An 11930-nucleotide genomic window follows, 5' to 3' on the forward strand; every position below is an offset into this window, starting at 1 on the left:
GAGTCCGTACCATTTTGCGGGCACTGGACGACTGGGGCAGAGATATGGTATCAGGATCGACTCGTGGACATCAGGAACGGTACAGCAATGCCTCTTACTCAGGCTGCATGGGGGAAGGATCTCAGAAACTTCCTACCTCGTGCTAGGCGTGTCGCTAGAGGGCTCGAGACCGCGTCGAGTGTTGTATTGTCATTGCCCCCCCTTCTCACACTTGACGCAGCGGTGGCTTCACTGGCCATGTAGATTCACAATCAGTTGTGATAACTTTCGTGCATACTCTCTGTATTTTATCACGCAATAATTTGCCTGGTTTTACTTGATGTGCCCGCTCAGTTATATTTCATCAGTGTGAGCGGCATGCAAGGTAGGAGCGGCAAAGGGGCGCCGCCTGTTGCCGCTGAGTGGCGCCGCCTGTTGCCGCTGAGTGGCGCCGCCTGTTGCCGCCGGCGGCCCACTCAATATCGATTGAAAGCCATATATGACATATTGTTCACAGGCTGAAGTGGATTCTGATGCGTGAATCTGGTAAATTATATCACAAGTACCCATATGCTGAGCCATATTTGGAATACTGTGTTGCGTACACTCTCGTTATATACTTAAGTTATAACTCTCGGGTGGTAACCGTCCCCATATATGTTATATGTCATCACATATAACATGGAGAGAAAGGTTGCCTACGGGCAAAAATATTCCCCTTAACGGCAGCTAATGTCATATTTGATATTCCTTACTGTCTATTGCTGGACTAAACAATCTCAAAATGAGTATTACATATCGCTTTGGCTGTATATTACTTCTTACGGTTTGACATTCACGACCGGGTTCAGGTCAGCATCATATATTGAGTTGTCCGATGTGCTATGTCTTGATGGAGTTCTGCATCTCCACGTCCAACCATACGCGTACGATGCGGCATCATTCAATAATTTCATAGCGGGGTTGTTAGAGAATATGAACCCATTCCCGGGCAAGAATTCAGTTATCGTTATGGATAACCACAGTATCCACAAATCCAATGAACTGCGGGAAATGGTCGAAGCAAAGTGAGTCAATACATATTACATTCTCGCACTCTACCACTTCACATATTCCAGGGGATGCCGACTTGTCTATCTGCCCTGCTACTCGCCAGATCTCAATCTGATTGAAGAGATGTTTTCATACGTCAAGGGGTGGATGAGGAGAAACCAGGAGTACGTGAGGGGTGAACTATCTAAGGAGCCATCTTGCAATCCGTACACTATGATATGGCGTGCCGTCTTCTCTGTTACACCTGACATGGCCAAAGGCTGGTTTACACATTCGGGCTATGATGTGGATTAGACAGTACAATCAAAATTTTTGACTGGCATCATGTGGCAAATAAATACAACTAATAAATTACAGGGATGGTACAGACACGGGCCTGTCACAATGTCAAGCATTGGCAGGCGTGTTTTCCTTGTCATAAGCAGGTGAAGCTCTGCCATCACCATTTTGCGCTCTGCGCACCATCACCGCCGCCCGATCCAGGAGGTCAGGAATGACACCGGGTGGCAGCCCACACTGTTCCTCAAAGAAGCCACTATCAAACCGTACCACATTCTTGACGTACGCAATACCCTGGCCTCGTAGAACGTCCTCGTACTGAGGGTAATCAAGGATTGGATACTGCTCATAGTAAGTTGGCAAGCAGATCAGATATGGTTGGGTATCGGATCATCGAATCATCGGTAGCTTGCTCTTGCATCGTTGCTGCGTTGGAGGATTCGGCAAGGGGGGATTCCAGACGGGCGCACTTACGTGCTCGTCCGCGGACATGGACCGTATTGATTGTATCAAAGATGTCAGCCTCCGGCGGTTTCGTCGGCGAGGTGCGTCCTTCTGAGTACAAAATTCATTGCTCAGCCAGGAACATGTGTATGGGTGGATTGCGTACCATTTCCCGTGCCCAGAATGTCAGCTGTGCCAAGGAAACTGCATCATGGTCAGTTGTCCTCGGATTCACCCAACAGTACTGAATCTTCCCATGAGTTTTGTTCTTGCAGTGACTGTCTTGACACGCGAGAGCTTCTTTGAGCTGTCGAAAGCAAGCTAGGTATGTCTCGGACTCGTCGGGTTGCGACTTGTCCAATGAATCATCCCGCTGCCGTTTTTTACCCTTCTTGCCCTTCTTCTTCTTGCTTTTCTTCTTCTGCTTTTTCTCTTTCACTTCCTCTTCCACCGTCTGTAAATGCAGGCCAGGTGAGTTAGTACGTATGAGTGCAATCACTTGCTTACAAGGTTATACACCATTAGCTCGCGCACACGCGTCCGCGCTCTCTCATTCATTGTGATGACCTCTTCAAAGGTGTCCCGCATATTGTATTCGTCTTTGAGGATCCTGCACGGATCACCTGCCTTTGCGCCCTCAGTCTTCCATCCAAGTTCCGTGCTATCCAGGTCGATCTCCATCCTGGCCGCAAGACGGTCGGAGAAATCGTGCCATGACAAGTCATTCTGCACGGTGATGGTATCGCGGGTCCACGGAGGCTCCCTCGTCGTCGTCCACAACAGTAAGGAGACACGCAGAGTCTTCACTAGTGATTCCGGTATCAGTAGGATCGTTAGATCAGTATGTGAGGTGCTTACATTTGACAGGAATGGGCGGGCCAGAGAGGTCTACACCACTAGGGGGACGCATAGGTTGCATATTGAGCCACCACTGCGTCCTCTCGTATCGGCGGTTCACGTCATTATAGTCGATTGCTGGGCCTGCATCCTCGTGCCACTCATCCGGCTGAAAAGGCTGATAGGGGGGCACGGGATCGTCGTCGAAGTCACTCGGGAGTCGCAAGTCTACCATAGCGTGTACAGCGTGAAATTTCGTCCATAATTCAGGTCTTATATGCGGCAGAGTGTGGACACCATTGGAAGACGCTGACGTAGGTTGAGTGGCGACTGCGTCAGTCCGGCTTTGATTGCGTAGAACGTTTCCAGCAGGGAGGACAGAAATGAAGGACGTTTGGCGACATAACCAAGGGTCGCGTTAGGCGCACTTAGGCGACTTTCATTTCAGAGGGCTTGGTATCACGTGCCTCTATTTTTGGCTCTTGTTGATTGGGAAGAGTGGTGCTCCGGTGGTGCCGTATGCGGCGCCTGCCATTTGGGTCATATAGCGCGGATTTCACAATTCCGCATCATTTTGCAACACGCTGTAAGTATCTTTGCATTGGGCTTTGTGCTGTTTGCTGACACTCAGTGCTGCAGTGGTATCATAGTGTGGCTGGGATCAGCCGATGTAGGGTGGGAAAATGCATTTTGAGGTCCCAGCAACCCCTGCAGAGCAGGGGCATTATTGAGCACCCCAATACTGGGTCTATGTCATCTGTTGAGGTTGTTCTGTACAACTGAAAGGATATCCTTTTCGAGTACAGTTTGAACATCCACAGCAATGCTTAATCTCCATGGGAGCAACATGTTCTACTATTGAAACATGTCAAAAGTGGAGAACATATGATTGCCATGGAGAGAGCCTGAGGAGAATTTGATTGTGTTTGGTTGCACTGTGATTATAGTGGATGACTTCCCATAACATTAAATCTTCCCTAATTTCAAGGTGTTGCCAGTGATGTGATCACACCAAGTGATCAATTTTGATGGGAGAAATAGACCTCATTGTAAAACCATAACAATTTTTGCCTGTGAGCTGCAGGAAGGAAAAGAACCAACCTAAGATAGAGCCACCTCATGTACAGCGACTATGGTCACACTGTGACAATCACATGTTTTATCCATATATGGCAGGTCAGTGTATGGAAATCAACAAACTCATCGATAGAATTGACCACACTTCAGCTTATTATAAGATGGGTAGGTCAAAATTCTCAGATGCTTTTTATAGGAACTGTTTCTATGTACTGTACCTTTGATTCCTATAAAAATATTGGGTGTTTTCTGTTTGTGTCTGGAGGTTTAAGGCAATCTTGGTGTTTGTCCCACCAAGTGTAACAAAAAGAGTCATGTGATGGTAGTTGTACATGAGCCTCTGCAATCACCAAATTTGTTGTCTTTGGTTGTCTGGGACTATACCCCAGGCCTGGGTTGTTTGCTTACCAATCATCAAGAACTTATCTATAATACACATCACGCTGGTCACGTGAGTCAAAAGACAAACTGGGCATCTCGGGCATGCATCTTTCAACCTCTGCTGCCTCTGGAACCCCAGTTTCTTTGGTTTAGTCACATTTATATGACCCCTAGAGACATTCAAGTCATTCATGTCTGTAACTTCCACTCTGCCTCTGCTCCCAGTTACTCTGGTACTGTTTGAGTACCCTTTCTGGTAACTATGTCACATGACAACTTTCCCATGCAAGACATTCAGCAACTGCTGCTGACCTCTTCAGCTTGGTTAGGGAAACAGCGAGGGAGCTGCCAATTGAAGATTGGCAGTGGACAAGCATTATGTTTCTGCTGCAGCCTGTTTGGAGTCTTTTTCCTGTGGCCTGTAGCCATTATTGTTTATTCTCTGACTTGGTACAAGAAATGGGTGTGACAGAGCTGCTAATTGAAGATTGGCAGTGGAGAAGCACTGATTTCAATTTTGTATGTTACTTCTATCAGTGTAAATTATGGTAGTGCCATTCTGTAGCTATTTCTGTGCCTTCAACTGCACACAAGACACTGGGGCAACAAAGCTGCCAATCTTCAGTTGGCAGTGGAGGAGCACCCATAATTATATTTGGGACATCATCTTATGGTTGGGTCTATACTATGGTTACAATTTTTGCAGTCATAGTATCCCAAAAATCGGGTATCAATGAAGAATGAGTGGGCCACTGCTAGTTTATTATAGACTAAGATTATATGCTTTGTCACTTTTGTCACTAGTACATACTGATATATCTGTGCACTAACATTCCTTGTACTAGTACCTTGTATAATGCAACTGGTCCGTGTCCAGGAGCTGCTACTAGGACCTCCCAATACAGTATCAGTTCGATGAAACCATGGGTCCCAGTCTGCCCAGCCCAGGTGGGATGTTTTCATGTTAGTTGATGAAAAATGATGGTAAAAATCTACTCAACCTTACTTGTCATGGGCAATGCATCATAGTGTGTTCCTGCCAGTGGTATGTAGGAGTTAGACTGTGGTTCATCTTAGAGTATTGTTATGGGATATCTTGGGTGCCAGTCCAAGGGTCACTACATGAGCTTGAGGGACATCTGGCACTAGTACTTGTGGTCATAGTTGAACTTCCCCCTCTGTATTGGGCCCATCATTCATACAGTGACACATTGCTTCACTTTCAGCAGTCAGCAGCCATGAGAGCCTCCATTAATTAATCATCCTCATTGTAGCTATGTACCTAGAGTAAAGTCTAAGCAACCAAGTGTAATGTGTACAACTGGCAGAAGCTTGGGATAATTCTAATCAGCAATCCGACTGAAGGCAGCAACCCCATAACAAACCATGGCATCATTCTGCAACCTGGATTCCCAAGTAATGGTGTGTCATTTATTTCATGGACAGTGTCCATCTACAGGACATTGAACCTATGTCGGAAAAATCGAAAATGCCATATCATAAGTGATCTGGTCTGGCCAGGCATGATCAGACTGTCAGGTTTGGGACCCCCTGGTCAGATTCAAAAACTCCTTATATGTTGTGATCAGCCTTATGAGCCCTGATCAGCCTGACAAACCCTGACCAGGCCTGATCAGGCTTTTTGCAAAATATAATAAGAAAAGACTAGTACTACCACCTTCCATTCTGATGACTACCTAACTATCACTTTGACATTGATTGTGGAGCCTACGTATACCTTGTAGCCTATTCAATTGCAAGCTATTTACTATGAGGGATGTTATTCTAGGCAGAATTCGACACTGCACTACCATGTTATTTCACTTGTGAAAATATTTGCTATGAGTACACCACTACACCAACACGCAATCCCTACACAGCCACATAACCTGGTTATACATCATCTCACTCCCATACGGAGGCTTATGGGTGACACTGGTCGGGCTGCTATAGTGCTGTAGTTCTATCCTAGACTGAATACAATTCATATTGATAGAAAATTACAACAAGGGAATAGTAGCTGGACCTGCGAAAGGCGAAGGTGCTCCCAGCTGTTCATGTCAGATTGAGCCTGACAAGGCCTGACAAGAGCATGATCAGTGCGAATACAAAGCCTTATAAGGCATGGTCATACCTTATCAGGCTGTCAGGCTTCGTCAGGCCTGATCAGGGTTTTTGTGCTTTTCCAACATAACAAGTGCAACTATTGATTGGCATGACCTTCAGGCTTCAGTGCTTCTGCCAACCGTGCTGGACTCATGGTAAAGTGATCCATAGCCGGTCTCTGGACTGGAGGACAACCGGATTCAGAACCAGCTGGGTCCCAATTGCTACTTTTGCAGACTCCATCGGAGTCCATGGATATAGTGGTAGGTATACAACGGAAATACGTAGTCATGAACCGGTACTCCCCACATGTACATTGAGGAGTAGGCTGTGCAAAGGAAATACCGTGCTTTCCGCTGTTAGTGAACTTTAGCTAACAGTGCAGTCTGTGAGATCTCCGGGGCTGGATGCTGGACAAGTCTCTGGAGTGTGTGAACCACTCATCAGAGGGTGTCTGGTGGCTCCGATGGGCTGATTGCTCCTGACACTGACCTAGAGTTCTCAGCGGTACCTCCTCATAAGTGACAGAAATATAATATTTACAGCTGGTTGAGCAAAGGCGGGGGTTGATAATTTGTAAGCAATCAACCCGCGGTTGTTGCTTCCAACCGGGTTGCTGATCAGAATTATCCAGAGACTTTCTCCCGGAACACTAGTGCTGATCATAGGACCTGGGGTTACGAGACCGGCGCGATATCAGAACGCTCGGCCTTACAGAGACGAAGCTGCGGTAATCGATAGCTATATTAGACGCGGGCACGGGAGTAGAGGTATACGTACGCGTTTGCTTCTTCACGGGAAAGGGATTCCCTCTCATCCTAGCCTCATCTCTTCGTCCTCGCGTCTGCGAACACATCAATCTCCCTCTACATCCCGCCTCGAGTGTCCCAGAATACGCAGGGCGCCGGTGATGTTCACACCATGCACTGACTCCAACCCGCGACCACCCCAACACCCGTTCGGCTCGTGCTCGCGCCCTGTACGAACCACTAAACGCCGGGTCCGCGCGCGCATCCCTTCGGGCCCGCTGGCGATATATGCGTTCAGGGGGGGTGGAAGGGGCATGGGAGTGGAAACGATACTCATTCATGGTTTCCGGTTACGCGACCGCGGATTATCAGCGCGCCGGGCCCTTGCAGAGAGAAAGTGAGACGCACGACCACGGGCAGAGGTACGCGCATAGGCACATATGCCCACCCCTTCTGCATGGGCGCCGGTGCCTTCACCCTCTCACGGCCCCGCTCGCGACCCGCTCGATCTCCCGCCATACCCTCTCCATTCCCTCGCCCTCCCAAAACGCGCGCTCCCTTCCCTCCAGCCTCCCCAGCACGTAGTCTGCCGCGTCGCCGCCCCTCCCGATCCCGACGCGCAGGCGGTGGAAGCCGGCGTCGTTGCCGAGCGCGGCAACGATGCTGCGCACGCCGTTGTGTCCGCCCGCAGAGCCGCCGAACTTTGGTGAGAGCGTGAGTGGCTTGTGCGCGAGCGAGTCGTGGATGACGATGAGGGAGGAGGGGGGAAGGGCGTGTTTGCGGAGGGCGGCGGAAACGGGCGGGCCGGAGATGTTCATGAGGGCTTCTGTGGATGAGGTCAGGTGGGGAGGAAGGGGAAGAGGACGGGGACAAGGCTTACTGGGCTTGAACAGGGTTATGGTGACGGGCGTGGACCCGATGTCGATGGTGGTGGTGCCCGTAAACCCGCCGCGCTCGGAGGAGAGGCGGACGCCGAGCTTGCATGCGAGCGCGTCGATGATGAGGTGGCCGACGCTGCATGATATCACCGTCATTGCAAAGTTTCACGCGACGGCGAAGACAAGTGGCGTACCTGTGACGAGTCCCGGGCAGAGGCGTGTTGCCTAGCCCAACGACGAGGATGCGCGTACCGGCGACGACCATTTTACTAGTCTGAGTTCACTGAGAGCTGATGGATGAGGGTATCGACGCGTATTCCCGCTACCGTAGGTAGTGGGTCTTGGACCCCCCCGCCGTTCGCAGGTTTCCTGCGATCGTTTCAAGATCTACGCGATCTATTTGACACTATTTGGCTCTTAACCGTATATGGCGGACGGCAGGACCGGCACACCGCTTTGGACCAATCAAAGATGGGGTCCTCAGAGGACCCCGATTGTAAAACCACGTGGCATCTCTCTTTCCATCTTTAGCGAAGGTGGCGGATGCTGGTCAAGGGACTCTCGAGAACAGACATGACCTAGCTTGGGGCGTTGGAGATGCGGTCTCCAGGTGAAAGCAGCATACTTCAATGTCATCTGTTTTACATAAATGACTTGTATACTCAGAACCTGAGGGAGGAGTGAGTGGACATCTCTTCAAATCGTTGAGGTGAATGCTCAGTCAGAAATCATGGCTGGAACACAACTGCTTTCGCAAAATAAATATATTAGTATATGATGCTGCTCAGGATGTCAAGTTTTCAGCTTGCTACCAAATCTTATCTATGTCTACGGTAGCGGGCTCTGCTGCTCGCACGGCCCTACCGCCTTATATGTACGCGCGCGTATGACTCCTGGGTGGGTGACCATATCCGGTACCGGACGCGTGGATGTGCTTTCCACGTGGGTGACTCCCTCTTTCGTTATTCTTTGTAGACAAGATGATATTTATTATCTAGCAACTGACTATCAGCATAGCCCCAGATAATACACTATAACAGCCCGCAGACTGGTCTGGCAATAGTCTGAGGGAAGGTGTGTTTATGCTTGGCATTCACCATCCCTCAGAGTTTGAACTCATTGACCTTAGCATTTTCTAGATTCCATTGTTGTTATAACTTACTGTCAGCTCCTTGCATCCTTGATCATGCATGTGATGCTTGACTCTCTTATTAACTCTATTTGCATCAATCCAATCAGACTCAGACTCAGTCTAGTGTTTGATAACTCTAGGTGCCCCCTACCAGTGATAGGCCTCCAGGATGTCTGATCTTTGAAAATGCAACTTAGCCACATTCCATAGGTACTCCAGGGGTTTATTCAACAGGAGCAGATTCAGTCCAAGCACCCTCATTGGCTGAAATTATCACTGGGTACCAGGTACACCTGTTTGCCAGGTGCATACATCCATGTAAGTGAGCTGGTCTGTGAGATCAGACCAGTCACATAATTGACCATCACGTCTGAGTGATTGTGACCCAATCAGGTGAGTGTAGTTGAACTGGTCCACCCCCGGGTAGCCAGACCTGGTTGAGTGCAAAGGGAAAACAGCATTACTAGTACCATGGGCTCTGCTATGCTTGTTACTATTAGCCTACTTGCCACACTCATTATGTACTACAGAAGGCTAACATAGCCTGCTTAAATTACACTGAAAGTTCACAATGGGATATGAGCTCGAGTGCTCAATGCTATGTACCATTGTGCCACCTGAGTTAGTGTATATATATAGTACTAAATGGCTACAGACATACCAAAAAAACACAGACATGTGGCTATACCACAGCATCGATGCATGATAGCCATAAATGGTGGTAAACACTTCCCTATGTATGTCCCTTTAATGATGGACCTTGTCCCTGACTATCCCAGTGTTTGTGGACAGCAGTATGGGTCAGTACCGGTCTGAGCTGAACTCCAGCTCTCAGTCACTGCTGTGCTCAGTGGCACCCCACACTTCTGTTTGACATAGGGGATGGCTACCCACAGAAGGTCAGCTAATGCTCCATCCTCATGGGTATTGCCACATTTGGTAAGATAGAGCCACTCCAGCTACCATGGGAACCTTGATTTTATTGCAGAAATGGGTGTTTTAGACTCTAAGGAAGAGATTGGCATGAGCTGATTTCCCATAAACCCCCTGTAGCCTTCAATAATAGGTCGGGATGGGCCAAAATCTTGGCCATATACAAAACAAATCAGGAAAATGCAAAAATCTGCCAATCGACTCCTTTAAAGGAGCCGAGTCTGATTCCAGCTTACAGTGGCATGAAAAGGATTGCACCACCTCTTTTCAAGCATTATTTCTGCTATATCTTGACAAGGACTGAATAGATCTCTTTGGTGTAAACATGGAAGTTGTAGCCCCCTTTGAGCTCTATCCACCTGTCCCAACCATTCCTGCAATGAGAACTTTCCCAAGTTTATGGAGGGAAATAAGTTTTTGTAGTCAAATTTTATCTCCTGTATGGTTTGTCGGATAATTCTAATCAACAACCCCCCTGGGAGCAACAATCCCTCAGCAACCCTGGTTGTCCATCAGTGGTCACATGTGACATCATACTCTATCAGTCTGCATTACATCGGTTTACTTGGACTTCACTCTATGTACATAGCTACATATAAAAATATTAGGCTGAGGCTCTCCCAGTCAAGGCTACTAAGGTTGGGTGCGGGTGCCACCGCGGTATTCAAGCCGGGGGTTGCTTGGGTGCGGGTGCGGTGCTTGGACCATCCACACCGCGCCATACCGCAACCCGCGGTGCCAGGTATACAGGTTTGTGGTTCTCACAGTTGGGTCACAGGATTCACCTAGACTGGTGATATTTGGACTTACAAAGTGCCCCAGCCCAGTCAGTAAGCGTTTCTCGATGCCTCTGTACCGGTACCATTGCGGGCATCAGCAAATTGTGCTGCAGCTGGTAGCACAGCGGGCAAGAACCGGTGTCCTGCCATCGGACATTCATATTTCACAGCAAGGGTGGGAGAACACTTTCCTAGGATGCTCCATAGCGGAACATGATACAGACATAAAACATGAAAGGACAATGTTGATTAAATGTCCCCTGATTTTTGGGGACCATATTAAATATCCCGCAGACCTTTCTTTGTTCACTCAAAGGACATTCTTCATGTCCAGGTTATGGTCCAGCAAGGACCATTCTAGGAAAGTGTCCTCCCAACTGGGGGATGTTCCTGGCATGTCCGCCAGTGGGACATCAGTCTCTGCCACAGTGTAGTGGCTGGCACTGATTCTAGTTATTTTAGCACATCTACAGTCGTGTTACCAGCTGAATACATGTGAGGTACTAGTATTAGGAACTCGTCTACTGATAGGGCAGTGACAAAAGTGACAAAAACATATTATTTACAGTAAATCAGTTCTTGGGGGATTGATGATTTGTAAGCAAACAACCCAGGGTTGTTGCTTCCAGGGGGGTTGTTAATTAGAATTATCCGTTTGTCTGAGTGGCAGGCCAGAAATCTTTGCAAAATTCTGAGTGTTTTTGAATCCAGAATCATGGGGATTGACTGCACGCTTGCTGAGATATGGAGCCAGGAAGTTGGCATTTCAGGGTAAGAGTTCAGAGCTTTACACCAAAACCCCCTACTTCCAGGGCCCATATCTCTACAACCATGTATCATAGTCAATTGAGGTGTGCTTGGCATCAAAAGAAATTTATGCTCTTTCCGGCCCTGGTAACCACAGCTTCATCAGGATAATAATGAAAAGTTGAAAATGGTACCCTTTGAGAAATGGACTCTGCATTATGACAGTTACTAATGTGATGCAAAAGAAGGTAAACTACATGTTTACACTTTAAACCAAAGGAAAAGATGAAGTCCTTCCCGAGATACAAGTCAATGAAGGGTGGTGCAATACTTTTGCACACCACTGTAAATCTAATAATTGGACCAGCCAATATGCCATAATAGCTCTCATAAGTGCAGGGCAAATATGGCAATCAAGGTAATGTGTGTCATAAATTTGAACTTCTGTGGGCCTCAGAAGGACATCCACGGTCTTCGAAAGCCTAGATGCAGCTCCATGCAAGGGTTTACAAGTCCCCAAAGGCTCAGGGCGGGACCTGGGAGGTCCAGTGACTGT

At 48.1% G+C, this 11930-nt stretch overlaps 4 protein-coding genes across 4 annotated transcripts; 1 reads left to right on the top strand and 3 right to left on the bottom strand.

Annotated features, from left to right (window-relative positions):
* Positions 1-873: 873 nt before the first annotated feature.
* GLOTRDRAFT_25930 (uncharacterized protein) lies at positions 874-1050 on the top strand (the record flags this gene model as incomplete). Its single annotated transcript, XM_007865688.2, has 1 exon — positions 874-1050. A coding segment is annotated over one exon (177 nt), but the record flags the coding sequence as incomplete, so codon positions are not given.
* A 369-nt stretch (positions 1051-1419) lies between these two features.
* On the bottom strand, positions 1420-2827 carry GLOTRDRAFT_127324 (uncharacterized protein; the record flags this gene model as incomplete). The annotated part of the gene is made up of 5 exons (XM_007865929.1): positions 1420-1653; positions 1786-1866; positions 1922-2209; positions 2263-2561; positions 2614-2827. 5 exons carry the CDS (start codon positions 2825-2827, stop codon positions 1420-1422), a joined length of 1116 nt encoding a protein of 371 aa, XP_007864120.1.
* Positions 2828-6623: 3796 nt separating this feature from the next.
* Positions 6624-7119, bottom strand: GLOTRDRAFT_110357 (uncharacterized protein). The gene is made up of 2 exons (XM_007865930.1): positions 6937-7119; positions 6624-6881 (listed from the first exon to the last, which is right to left on the bottom strand). The coding sequence occupies exon 2, from the start codon at positions 6820-6822 to the stop codon at positions 6658-6660; it is 165 nt and encodes a 54-aa protein (XP_007864121.1). The 5' UTR covers positions 6823-6881; positions 6937-7119; the 3' UTR covers positions 6624-6657.
* A 259-nt stretch (positions 7120-7378) lies between these two features.
* Positions 7379-8048, bottom strand: GLOTRDRAFT_104611 (peptidyl-tRNA hydrolase; the record flags this gene model as incomplete). The annotated part of the gene is made up of 3 exons (XM_007865931.1): positions 7379-7731; positions 7786-7919; positions 7978-8048. The coding sequence occupies 3 exons, from the start codon at positions 8046-8048 to the stop codon at positions 7379-7381; spliced, it is 558 nt and encodes a 185-aa protein (XP_007864122.1).
* Between the last annotated feature and the right edge of the window lie 3882 nt (positions 8049-11930).

This window comes from Gloeophyllum trabeum, assembly GCF_000344685.1.
Source record: "Gloeophyllum trabeum ATCC 11539 unplaced genomic scaffold GLOTRscaffold_00004, whole genome shotgun sequence".
NCBI lineage: Eukaryota > Fungi > Basidiomycota > Agaricomycetes > Gloeophyllales > Gloeophyllaceae > Gloeophyllum > Gloeophyllum trabeum.

What these genes read in the sequence shown, in the direction of transcription:
- GLOTRDRAFT_110357 (XM_007865930.1), bottom strand. Translation starts at nt 6,822, where the DNA reads ATGATCAGCACTAGTGTTCCGGGAGAAAGTCTCTGGATAATTCTGATC.